This window comes from Oncorhynchus masou, chromosome 31 (assembly GCF_036934945.1).
Source record: "Oncorhynchus masou masou isolate Uvic2021 chromosome 31, UVic_Omas_1.1, whole genome shotgun sequence".
In the NCBI taxonomy this organism is placed as follows: domain Eukaryota; kingdom Metazoa; phylum Chordata; class Actinopteri; order Salmoniformes; family Salmonidae; genus Oncorhynchus; species Oncorhynchus masou.
In genome coordinates this window covers 84,588,981-84,601,021 of record NC_088242.1, presented here as the reverse complement: position 1 = coordinate 84,601,021, position 12,041 = coordinate 84,588,981, and the positions used below count along the sequence as shown (strand labels likewise).

At 41.3% G+C, this 12,041-nt stretch overlaps 1 protein-coding gene across 2 annotated transcripts in view; it reads right to left on the bottom strand.

Moving 5' to 3' along the window:
* The window catches only part of xxylt1 (xyloside xylosyltransferase 1), a 75,426-nt gene that overhangs the window by 48,748 nt on the left and 14,637 nt on the right, over window positions 1-12,041 (bottom strand). Inside the window, exon 1 of one of the 2 annotated variants that reach the window (XM_064952323.1) lies at window positions 7,774-7,851. The exons of the other annotated variant lie outside the window; for it this stretch is intronic. Within the exon in view, the coding sequence (XP_064808395.1) occupies window positions 7,774-7,813 (40 nt within the window). The 5' untranslated portion in view covers window positions 7,814-7,851. Of the gene's footprint in view, window positions 1-7,773; window positions 7,852-12,041 lie in introns of those variants that run through there. 2 annotated transcript variants of the gene reach the window in all.

The following is a 12,041-nucleotide window of genomic DNA, read 5'->3' as shown; positions in this document are numbered from 1 at the left end:
TTACAGAAAACGTTTGACCTCTGTCATTGCCAACAAAGGGTATATAACAAAGTATTGAAATAAACTTTTGCTGTTGACCAAATACTTATTTTCCACCATAATTTGCAAATAAATTCATTAAAAATCCTACAATGTGATTTTTCCCCTCATTTTGTCAGTCATAGTTGAAGTGTACCTATGATGAAAATTACAGGCCTCTCATCTTTTTAAGTGGGAGAACTTGCACAATTGGTGGCTGACTAAATACTTTTTTGCCCCACTGTAACTAGGCAAGTCAGTTAAGAACACATTCATATTTTCAATGACTGCCTAGGAACTGTGGGTTAACTGCCTTGTTCAGGGGCAGAACGACACATTTTCACCTTGTCAGCTCAGGGGTTCCAATCTCACAACCGCACAGTTAACTAGTCCAACACTTTAACCATTGCACTCCAGGAGTAATCTGCCTGTTACGCGAATGTTGTAGAGGCCATGGTAAATTGCTAGCTAGCATTAAACTTATCTTATAAAAAACAATCAATCATAATCACTAGTTATAACTACTAATCCAGTTTAGCAGGCAATATTAACCAGGTGAAATTGTGTCATTTCTCTTGCGTTCATTGCACGCAGAGTCAGGGTATATGCAAGTTTGGGCTGCCTGGCTCATTGCAAATTAATTTGCCAGAATTTTACGTAATTATGACATACATTGAAGGTTGTGCAATGTAACAAGAATATTTAGACTTAGGGATGCCACCCGTTAGATAAAATTCCGAACGGTTCCGTATTTCACTGAAATAATAAACATTTTGTTTTCGAAATTATAGTTTCCGGATTCGATCATATTAATGCCCAAAGGCTCGTATTTCTGTGTGTTATTATGTTATAATTAAGTCTGATTTGATAGAGCAGTCTGACTGAGCAGCAGCAGGCCCGTAGTAATTCATTCAAACAGCACTTTCGTGCGTTTTGCCAGCAGCTCTTCGCAAGCACAGCGCCGTTTATGACTTCAAGCCTATCAGCCTAATAGCTGGTGTAACCAATGTGAAATGGCTAGTTTGTTAGCTGGGTGTGCGCTAATACTGTTTCAAACGTCATTCGCTTTTAGATTTGGAGTAGTTATTCCCCTTGCGCTGCAAGGGCCGCGGCTTTTGTGGAGCGATGGGTAACGATGCTTCGAGTGTGGCTGTTGTCGATGTGTTCCTGGTTTGAGCCCAGGTAGGGGCGAAGAGGGGGACGGAAGCTATAATGTTACACTGGCAATACTATAGTGCCTATAAGAACCTCCAATAGTCAAAGGTATATGAAATACAAATGGTATAGAGAGAAATAGTCCTATAAATACTATATTAATTAAAGTCTCATGTTAAAAGGAACCACCAACTTTCATATGTTCTCATGTTCTGAGCAAGAAACTTAAACGTTAGCTATTTTACATGGCACATATTTTTATATGGCACATATTACTTTCTTCTCCAACACTTTGTTTTTGCATTATTTAAACCAAATTGAACATGTTTCATTATTTATTTGAGGCTAAATTGATTTTATTGATGTTTTATATGAAGTTAAAATAAGTGTTAATTCAGTGTTGTTTTAATTGTCATTATTACAAAAAAAAAAAAAAATATATATATATATATATATATATATATATATATATATATATATATATATATATATATATATATATATATATTTTTTTTTATTTTTTATTTTTTTAATCGGCCGATCCATCGGTATCGGTGTTGAAAAATCATAAATCGGTCGACCTCTAGTGTGTGTGTTTAGCTTCAAAGCTTGAGATCCACTATAGGCCTGCTATTGAACTCAACCGGAGAAATCTTAATTTTCCAAGTTTGACAAATGTTCTTTATTTTCTACATTCTTTTTCAGTCCAAACAAAATCAGTATCCTGACCTCCTGTCTGGCAAAGACCCCCTCTAAAGCTGAGAGAAAGAAGTTCAAACGAATATTAATCAATGCAGACATACCTCGAGAAGGGGCCCCATGTTCAGAAACACTGCAAGCAGGGAGGGTCTATCCCAGCGCAATCCTATCTGCATACAGAGTAGCTGCCCGAGCTCTATCCACAATATGAACAGGACATCAAAGATGCTGTAGAGGGAAAGGACATTTCATCCTTGATGAGACGACCGATGTCTTTGGAAGATGTGCACTCGCTATCCTACTCCAGCCAGTGGGTGGTAGCAGATCTGGCTTTCTTGGACCACGGTGTCTCAAGCGGTCATTTCCAGCCTCAACAACAATGGGGTTGACTTTAACAATGTGTGACTTTTGTAAGCGACTCAGCTAGCTACATGAAGAAGACTTTCCCTGGCATCTTGAAGGGCCTCTTCCAAAACTCTAGACACGTCACCTGCTTTGCCCATCTCCTGAGCCTGGTGATGGAGGTTTCTCCAGAGGTATTTGAGGACGTGAACAGGCTGTGTGCTCTGGTGAAGGTGGTGTTCTGTCAAGCACCCCAGCATCGTCTGGACCTTTATTTTTTATTTAACCTTTATTTACCTAGGAAAATCAGTTAAGAACATATTCTTACAATGATTTGCCTACAAAAAGGCAAAAGGCCTCCTGCGGTGATGGGGGCCTGGGATTAAAATAAAAAAATTAAAACTTTTTAAATATAGGACAACACACACACCACAACAAGAGAGATCTAAGACAACACTACATAAAGAGAGACCTAAGACAACAACATAGCAAGGCAGCAACACATGATAACACAGCATGGTAGCAACACAACATAAAAACAACATGGTACAACACAACATGTCAGCAGCACAAAACATAGTACAAACATTATTGGGCACCTAAGATCATGAGACCATTCATTCTGAAAAATGGCCACTCTCTTGTGATGCCTGTGTATACTGTGCAGACCATGTGGGGCTCTTGGATATGTGCTGTGGAGTCCCTGACAGAGTACATGGATGTGTTCACCGACTTCACTATGAACTTACCAGAAACTGTGATGTGTGCCCAGGACATTGTGCACTGCTGAGGGAACACAAAGCCCAGCTGAAGGCACAGGCAGTGTTCATTGTGGAGCATAGTGTGGAGATAGTGGCTAACCTGACAAAGCTGGAGGAGACCTCTGTGCCAACGGCTCACAACATCACCAGCAAGCTGGAGGACCTGCAAATGCAGTTTGAGTATGGCTGACACCCTCAAACTACTGAGCTGCTGGGCCAGTATGCCATGGCAGCGTGCTCAATAAAGCTGCAGATAGTGCTGGACAAGCACCTCTGCCTTCACCTGTTCAAGTCACTAACTGTTCTAGAGCCAGCCCAGGTGGTTTCCGCAAAAAAACAACATTTAGAACTATGTCCATGCCATCCCTTCTCCGAGCCAGGTGTCTGCAGAGGAGTGGCACAGATAGAGTGCATTTGGAAAGTATTAAGACCCCTTGACTTTTTCAACATTTTGTTACGTTACAGCCTTATTCTAAAATGTACTAAATAGTTTCCCCCCCTCAATCTACACACAATACTCTATAATTACAAAGCAAAAACAGGTTAAGACATTTTTGCTCATTTATAAAAAAAAATTAAATTGGGGGAAATATCACATTTACATAAGTATTCAGACACTTCACTCAGTTCTTTGTTGAAGCACCTTTGGCAGCAATTACAGCCTCGAGTCTTCTTGGGTATGATGCTACAAGCTTGGCACACCTATATTTGGGGAGTTTCTCCCATTCTTCTCTGCAGATCCTCTCAAGCTTTGTCAGGTTGGATGGGGAGTGTTGCTCCAAAGCTATTTTCAGGTCTCTCCAAAAATGTTTGATTGGTTTCAAGTCCGGGCTCTGTCTAGGCCACTCAAGGACATTCAGAGGCTTGTCCCGAAGCCACTCCTACATTAACTTGGCTGTGTGCTGCTTAGGGTGATTGTCCATTTGGAAGATGAACCTTCGCTCCAGTCTGAGCTCCTGAACGCTGTGGAGAAGGTTTTCATCAAGGATCTCTCTGTACTTTGCTTCGTTCATCTTGCAATCGATCCTGACTAGTCTCCCAGTCCCTGCCGCTGAAAAACATACCCACAACATGATGCTGCCACCACGCTTCACCGTAAGGATAGTGCCGGGTTTCAGGCCAAAGAGTTCAATCTTGGTTTCATCAGACCAAAGAATCTTTTGTCTCATGGTCTGAGAGTCATTTAGGTGCATTTTGGCAAAATCCAAGCGGGCTGTCATGTGCTTTTTACTGAAGAGTGGCTTCTGTCTGGCCACTCTACCATAAAGGCCTTATTTGTAGAGTGCTGGAGAGAAGGTTCTCCCATCTCCACAGAGCAACTCTAGAGATTTTCCAGAGTGACCATCCTGTTCTTGGTCACCTCCCTGATCAAGGCCCTTCTCACCTGATTGCGCAGTTTGGCCGGGCGGCCAGCTCTAGTAAGAGTCTTGCAGGTTCCAAACTTCTTCTATTTAAGAATGATGGAGGCCACTGTGTTCTTGGGGACCTTTAATGTTGCATACATTTTTTGGAGCTCTAAGGACAATTCATATAACCTCATGGCTTGGCTTTTGCTCTTACATGCACTGTCAACTGTGGGACCTTGAGTAGACAGGTGTGTGCCTTTCCAAATAATGTCCAATAAATTGAATTTACCACCAAGTGGACTCCAATCAAGTTGTAGAAACAACAAGGATGATCAATGGAAACAGGGATGCACTGGGGCTCAATTTTGAGTCTCATTGTCACACCCTGACCGTAGAGAGCTTTTTATGTCTCTATTTTAGTTTGGTCAGGGTGTGATTTGGGTGGGCGTTCTATGTTTTTGTATTTCTTTGTTTTGGCCGGGTATGGATCTCAATCTGGGACAGCTGTCATTCGTTGTCTCTGATTTGGAATCATACTTAGGCAGCCTTTTCCCCTTTAGTCAGTATGGGAAGTTGACTTTTGTTAGTGGCACTATAGCCCTGTAAGCTTCACGGTTGTTTCTTCATTTGTTGTTTCGTTGGCGACATTTTAAATAAAAGGAAAATGTACCCTCACCACGCTGCACTTTGGTCCACTTCTTTCGACGGCCGTGACACTCATAGCAAAGGATGTGAAAACTTATGTAAATAAAGTATTTTTTATGTAATCAATTTTAGAATAAGGCTGTAACATAACAAAATGTGGAAAAAGTCAAGGGGTCTGAATACTTTCCAAATGCACCATGCATGGGTATCGACAAGGCAGAAGCTATTGAAGTGAGTGCAGTGGACTGGTGGGCAGCTAGCCAGGACAGTATGCCGGCCTTAGCTCACATTGTGGCGATACATCTGTGCCTCCCACGACCTCAGTGGATGTACAGAGACTTGTCTCACATTATCAAATGCTACTATAATAGCATTGAGCACTAAAATGCATGTCAGTCACACCCCCCCAAACCCACCACTTTTTCTATGTTTTGGTTTGAAGCAATTTGATAATAATGAATGATGAATGGAACGAAAAGACAGAATTGGTAATCTAATCAATTTGGTATTTATGTATTTATAGATGGATCCATCAATGTATAATTTGTATTTATATGCCTTTGCACTTTGCTGATGACGCTCTACTTATTTATCTATAATATTGTTCCATAAGGTAAAGTTTACGATAAAAGAATTAAAGGTTGAGTCAATGTAGAGGTTATTTTTGACTGTGATTTAGTAGAAGGATAACCAAAGGTTCATTGATAACCATAGGTTCACAAGCATTTATTTAAATTAAACCATGTTCCCAATGTTATTCAATTAAAGTTGAAGTCAGAAGTTTATATACACCTTAGCCAAATACATTTAAACTCAGTTTTTCACAATTCCTGACATTTCAACAGAGTAAAAATTCCTCGTCTTAGGTCAGTTAGGATCACCACTTTATTTTAAGAATGTAAAATGTCAGAATAATTTACATACACTAAGTTGACCCACTGGAATTGTGATACAGTGAATTATAAGTGAAATAATCTGTCTGTAAAGAATTGTTTGAAAAATTACTTGTGTCATGCACAAAGTAGATGTCCTAACCGACTTACCAAAACTATAGTTGGTTTACAAGTAATTTGTGGAGTGGTTGAAAAGCGAGTTTTAATGACTCCAACCTAGAGTTATGTAAACTTCCGACTTCAATTGATATGTTACGACACTAGAGGCAAAAAAAAGAAGCTTTCCGCAGAATTCCAGATTTTCAGCATAAATCGCTGCAGAAAATAGAAAAAATCCCTGCAGATCCCGTTTGGGTTTGGTCATGGCTCACATTAACCCACTCAAATTCTCATAACGCTCCAACAGATCCACAAATTATGCAATCTCTATTGAACTCCAAACTGTCCTCTCCCACCTGGATAAGAGGAACACCTATGTAAGAATACTGTTCATTGACTACAGCTCAGCATTCAAAACCATAGTGCCATCCAAGCTCATCACTAAGCTAAGGACCCTGGGACTGAACTCCTCCCTCCGCAACTGGATCCTGGACTTTTTGAAGCGCAGCTCCCAAGTGGTGATGGTAGGCAACAACATATCCGCCAGGCTGACCTTCAACATGGGGGCCCCTCAGGGATCTGTGCTCAGTCCCCTCCTATACTCCCCATTCACCCAAGACTGCGTGGGCACGCATGACTCCAACACCATTATTATGCTGATCAGACAGCCTATAGGGAGGTCAGAGATCTGCCAGCAACACAAAGGAGCTGATTGTGGACTACAGGAAATGGAGGGCCGAGCAAGCCCCATTCTCATCAGTGTAGCGAGCGGGTCGAGAGCTTTAAAAGTTCCTTGGTGTCCACTTAGGATCTATCATAGTCCACACACACCAACACAGTCGTGAAAAGGTTACGACAATGCCTCTTCCCCCTCAGGAGGCTGAAAAGGTTTGGCATAGGATCTCAGATCCTCAAAAATGTATACAACTGTACCATTGTTAGCATCTTGACTGGCTGATTCACCACTTGTTATGGCAACTGCTTGGCATCCAACCGCAAGACGCTGCAGAGGGTAGTGCATACAGCCCAGCAACTCACTAGAGCTGAGCTCCCTGCCATCCAGGACCTCTATACCAGGCGGTGGCAGAGGAAATCCCCCAAAATTGTCAAAGACTCCAGCCACCCAAGTCATACACTGTTTTCTATACTATAGCACGGCAAGTGATACTGATGCACCAAGTCTGGAACTAACAGGACCCTGAACAGCTTCTACCCCCAAGCCATAAGACTGATAAATAGTTCAAGGTAACCAAACAGCTACTCGGACTATCTGTTGTAATGACTCTCTGCTTGCTGAGGATCAAAGATGCCAGCTTGGCAAATGGCTGACAGCCACAGGAGAGGGGGGAGCTGGGCCGGTTTATGACAACTTCACACCCTGTCATAAATTAGCGGGAGGGAAACTTCCCCTCTCTGCCTTTCAGTACCAATCAAAGTAATGCCTTTGTCTACAGACGACCTTTGCCACCAAAAACTCTAACAGCCAAAGAATGAACTTTGGAACAATATTCTTAACTTCTTAGTGATCCCTTCGCGCGCCAATCCCGTACAACACCCAGTGAACTAACAGGGCGCTAAATTCAAAAACAGAAATACTCATAATAAATATTCAGAAATCAAGTGTTATACATCGGTTGAAAGATTAACTTCTTGTTAATCTAGCCACAGTGTCAGATTTCAAAAAGGCTTTACGGCGAAAGCAAACCATGCTATTATCTGAGGACAGCACCCCATCAAACAAACACATGAAAATCATAATTCAACCCGCCAGGCGCGACACAAAAGTCAGAAACAACGATATAATTCATGCCTTACCTTTGAAGATCTTCTTCTTTTGGCACTCCAATATGTCCATTAAACATCACAAATGGTCCTTTTGTTTGGTAAATTCTGTCATTATATCCCCAAAATGTCCATTTATTTGGCGCGTTTGATTCAGAAAATACACCGGTTCCAACTCGCGCAACATGACTACAAAGTATCTAATAAGTTACCTGTAAACTTGATCCAAACATTTCAAACAACTTTCCTAATCCAACTTTAGGTATTTTTAAACGTAAATAATCGATATTATTTTAGAAGGAATAAACTGTGTTCAATACCGGACGAAAACAAAGTGGAGCGAGCTTTCAGGTCGTGCGCCCCAACCACAACAGTACACTTCGCTATCCACCCAGATAGGAAATGGCTACTTCTTCATTTCTCAAAGTAAAAACATCAACCAATTTCTAAAGACTGTTGACATCTAGTGGAAGCGATAGGAACTGCAAGCAAGTGACTTAGAAATCTAGATCCACATAGAAAACCCATTGAAAAGAGAGTGACTTCAAAAAAACAAACAATCCTGGATGGTTTGTCCTCGGGGTTTCGTCTGCCATAATAAGTTGTTATACTCACAGACAGAATTTTAACAGTTTTAGAAACATTAGAGTTTTCTATCCAAACCTAGCATGTGCATATCCTAGCTTCTGGGCCTGAGTAGCAGGCAGCTAACTTTGGGCACACTTTTCATCTGGACGTGAAACTAATGCCCCCTAGCCTTAAGAAGTTATTAAGATAGGAATGTTAAGAATGGTCTATGAAGATCTAAAGAATAATCCTGTCATATTGTTTATTATTTTGTGATGTCATTACTGATGGTATAATGAAATAACTAACTTGGAAAGGGTACACATTCTATTTGTCAAGTTTACATCTAAATGTTGTATAACATAAATGATTGAGTATTTAAAAAATATATATTTTTAAATTCTCCCCAACTTTGTGGTATCCAATTGGTAGTAATTACAGTCTTGTCTCATCGCTGCAACTCCCGTATGGACTCGGGAGAGGCGAAGGTTGTGAGCCATGTGTCCACCGAAACACAACCCAACCAAGCCGCACTGCTTCTTGACACAATGCCCATCCAACCTGGAAGCCAGCCGCACCAATGTGTCGGAGGAAACACCGAACACCTGGCGACCGTGTTAGCGTGCACTGCACCAGGCCCGCCACAGGAGTCGCTAGTGCGCGATGAGGCAAGGATATCCCTGCCGGGCCAAACCCACCCTAACCCGGACGACGCTGGGTCAATTGTGCACCGCCCCATGGGCCTCTTGGTCGTGGCCGGCTGCGACAAAGCCTGGACTCGAACTCAGAATCTCTAGTGGAACAGCTAGCACGGCGATGCAGTGCCTTAGACCACTGCACCACTCGGGAGGCCATGAGAGTATTAATTTAAAGATAGAAATGTGATTTTAGTTTTCTAATGAGATAATTGTTTATTATATAAGTTATGCACAGTCAGTAGTCATGCCTATGTGAGCTCAGGGTTCGTGTCAGCATGACGGAATGCCCCTTTGGCCAGAATGCTTGAAAAGGACTCACTAACGGAATGTACATTAGACAAAGCAGATGTGCGGTGTGAGCTGGACATTACGAATGGTTGAAACTACCAGACCAGACAGCGTGGATTGGTGGCTACACGGCTGAAAATGGTGACACCAGTACACCATTTTGTTACTACTGGTGTGTAAAGTGGTCGGAAGCTGAACCCTGAATAGCCATTCATTGAGACCACCAAAAATCGAATCAAATCATCAAATCAAAAATCAAACTACAAGACAAAAAGACGTGAAACCGTTGTCTACATGTTGAAAAGGTTAGAAACTCTGAAACTCTCAACACGAATGAAGAAGATAAAGACTAGACTAGAACATTTGACAGTCTGCAGCTGTGGATGTAAAGTAGTCAAGAACTTTGACTAAAGACAAGGCGGGAAGGAGAATCCCATCTCAGACAAGTGTTGCTGCATCTGAAGTATTTGTTCTAACAACCACTTCACTAACAGAGAAGCTCTAAACTAAGGACATTGTGACCTCTGGTGGACAACCATAGCCTTACACCCATCCAGCCCCGTCCTCATAGAAGGATCGATTGGTTTCAACAGAGAGACGACAAAGATATCTATGCGTAAATATATACATTGCATATCTTATCCGAATGAGCGGTGGTTCATGTGCCAAGTATTACTATTCCTTTGAGAGTAGGTTCCAAATGTAACACCGATAAGTTGAATCTCTTTGTCTTTCCCTCTATTTCTATTGACCTCCCTTTTATAACCAGGCAGTCATGCTGTTGTTAGTTCACTAGGGACCTGTTTGCATTGTATTATGTCTAATCAATAACTTATACTGTGTGTGTGTGTGTGTGTGTGTGTGTGTGTGTGTGTGTGTGTGTGTGTGTGTGTGTGTGTGTGTGTGTGTGTGTATATATTCTGTGTTATTATGTAGTTAGTTACTAAATAAATAATTAAGCCAATTTGTGTATTGCTGATTCATCAATAAGATTCGGGTTCTTGTGAATTCAAAAGGTCTACGATGTTCAGAATGAGACTGATGAGATAATGATTTAATAAAGGACTTAGTGATGTAAGAGACATCTATATCTCTTTAGAGTTTAAGTCGGAAGATAGTAACTTGTTAAACAACTTTTCATGTTGTGACCCAAATTCCGAATGAGTTAATTGTTACATGATTAACACATTATTTTATTTTTAAATTGGTGACAATTAAACATAGTTAGTTTGTTTCGATAAACAGTCATCACATTAATGAAAGTCACATCATGACACTGCATTGACCCTTTTTGCACTAACTTTTTTGACTTATCACATATGCTGGTGCTACTGTTTATCATCTATCCTTTTGCCTTGTCACTTCATTCCTAGATACTAGGGATACACAAAATATCGGTGAACATTGAAATCGGACGATATTAGCCTAAAAAGGCAAACATCGGTATCGGCCCGATGTCTAGTTTAACATCAATGTGAAAAACCGATGTCAAAGCTGACGCGCATATCTATATAACGTAGGTACATGATGTAATGATGCCACGTAAAATGTTGCGCTACACTTGCAACACAGCATTCCTAACCTAGCCCACAATGTCTGCTGTGTAGATCGAGCAGTCAACAAGTCGAGCAGTCATTTGAAAGAGTAAGAACAATTCAGCGAGATAACTCCAAGGCAATTTCCATTAACGCCAAGATACAACTTTTTTAACAAATCAAAAACTGAAAAATTGGCCGTGCAAAATTATTCAGCCCCGTTACTTTCAGTGCAGCAAACTCTCTCCAGAAGTTCAGTGAGGATCTCTGAATGATCCAATGTTGACCTAAATGACTAATGATGATAAATACAATCCACCTGTGTGTAATCAAGTCTCCGTATAAATGCACCTGCACTGTGATAGTCTCAGAGGTCCGTTAAAAGCGCAGAGAGCATCATGAAGAACAAGGAACACACCAGGCAGGTCCGAGATACTGTTGTGAAGAAGTTTAAAGCCGGATTTGGATACAAAAAGATTTCCCAAGCTTTAAACATCCCAAGGAGCACTGTGCAAGCGATAATATTGAAATGGAAGGAGTATCAGACCACTGCAAATCTACCAAGACCTGGCCGTCCCTCTAAACTTTCAGCTCATACAAGGAGAAGACTGATCAGAGATGCAGCCAAGAGGCCCATGATCACTCTGGATGAACTGCAGAGATCTACAGCTGAGGTGGGAGACTCTGTCCATAGGATAACAATCAGTTGTATATTACACAAATCTGGCCTTTATGGAAGAGTGGCAAGAAGAAAGCCATTTCTTAAAGATATAAACTTAAAAAGTGTCGTTTAAAGTTTGCCACAAGCCACCTGGGAGACACACCAAACATGTGGAAGAAGGTGCTCTGGTCAGATGAAACCAAAATTGAACTTTTTGGCAACAATGCAAAACGTCAAACATGGTGGTGGCAGCATCATGGTTTGGGCCTGCTTTTCTTCAGCAGGGACAGGGAAGATGGTTAAAATTGATGGGAAGATGGATGGAGCCAAATACAGGACCATTCTGGAAGAAAACCTGATGGAGTCTGCAAAAGACCTGAGACTGGGACGGAGATTTGTCTTCCAACAAGACAATGATCCAAAACATAAAGCAAAATACAATGGAATGGTTCAAAAATAAACATATCCAGGTGTTAGAATGGCCAAGTCAAAGTCCAGACCTGAATCTGTGGAAAGAACTGAAAACTGCTGTTCACAAATGCTCTCCATCCA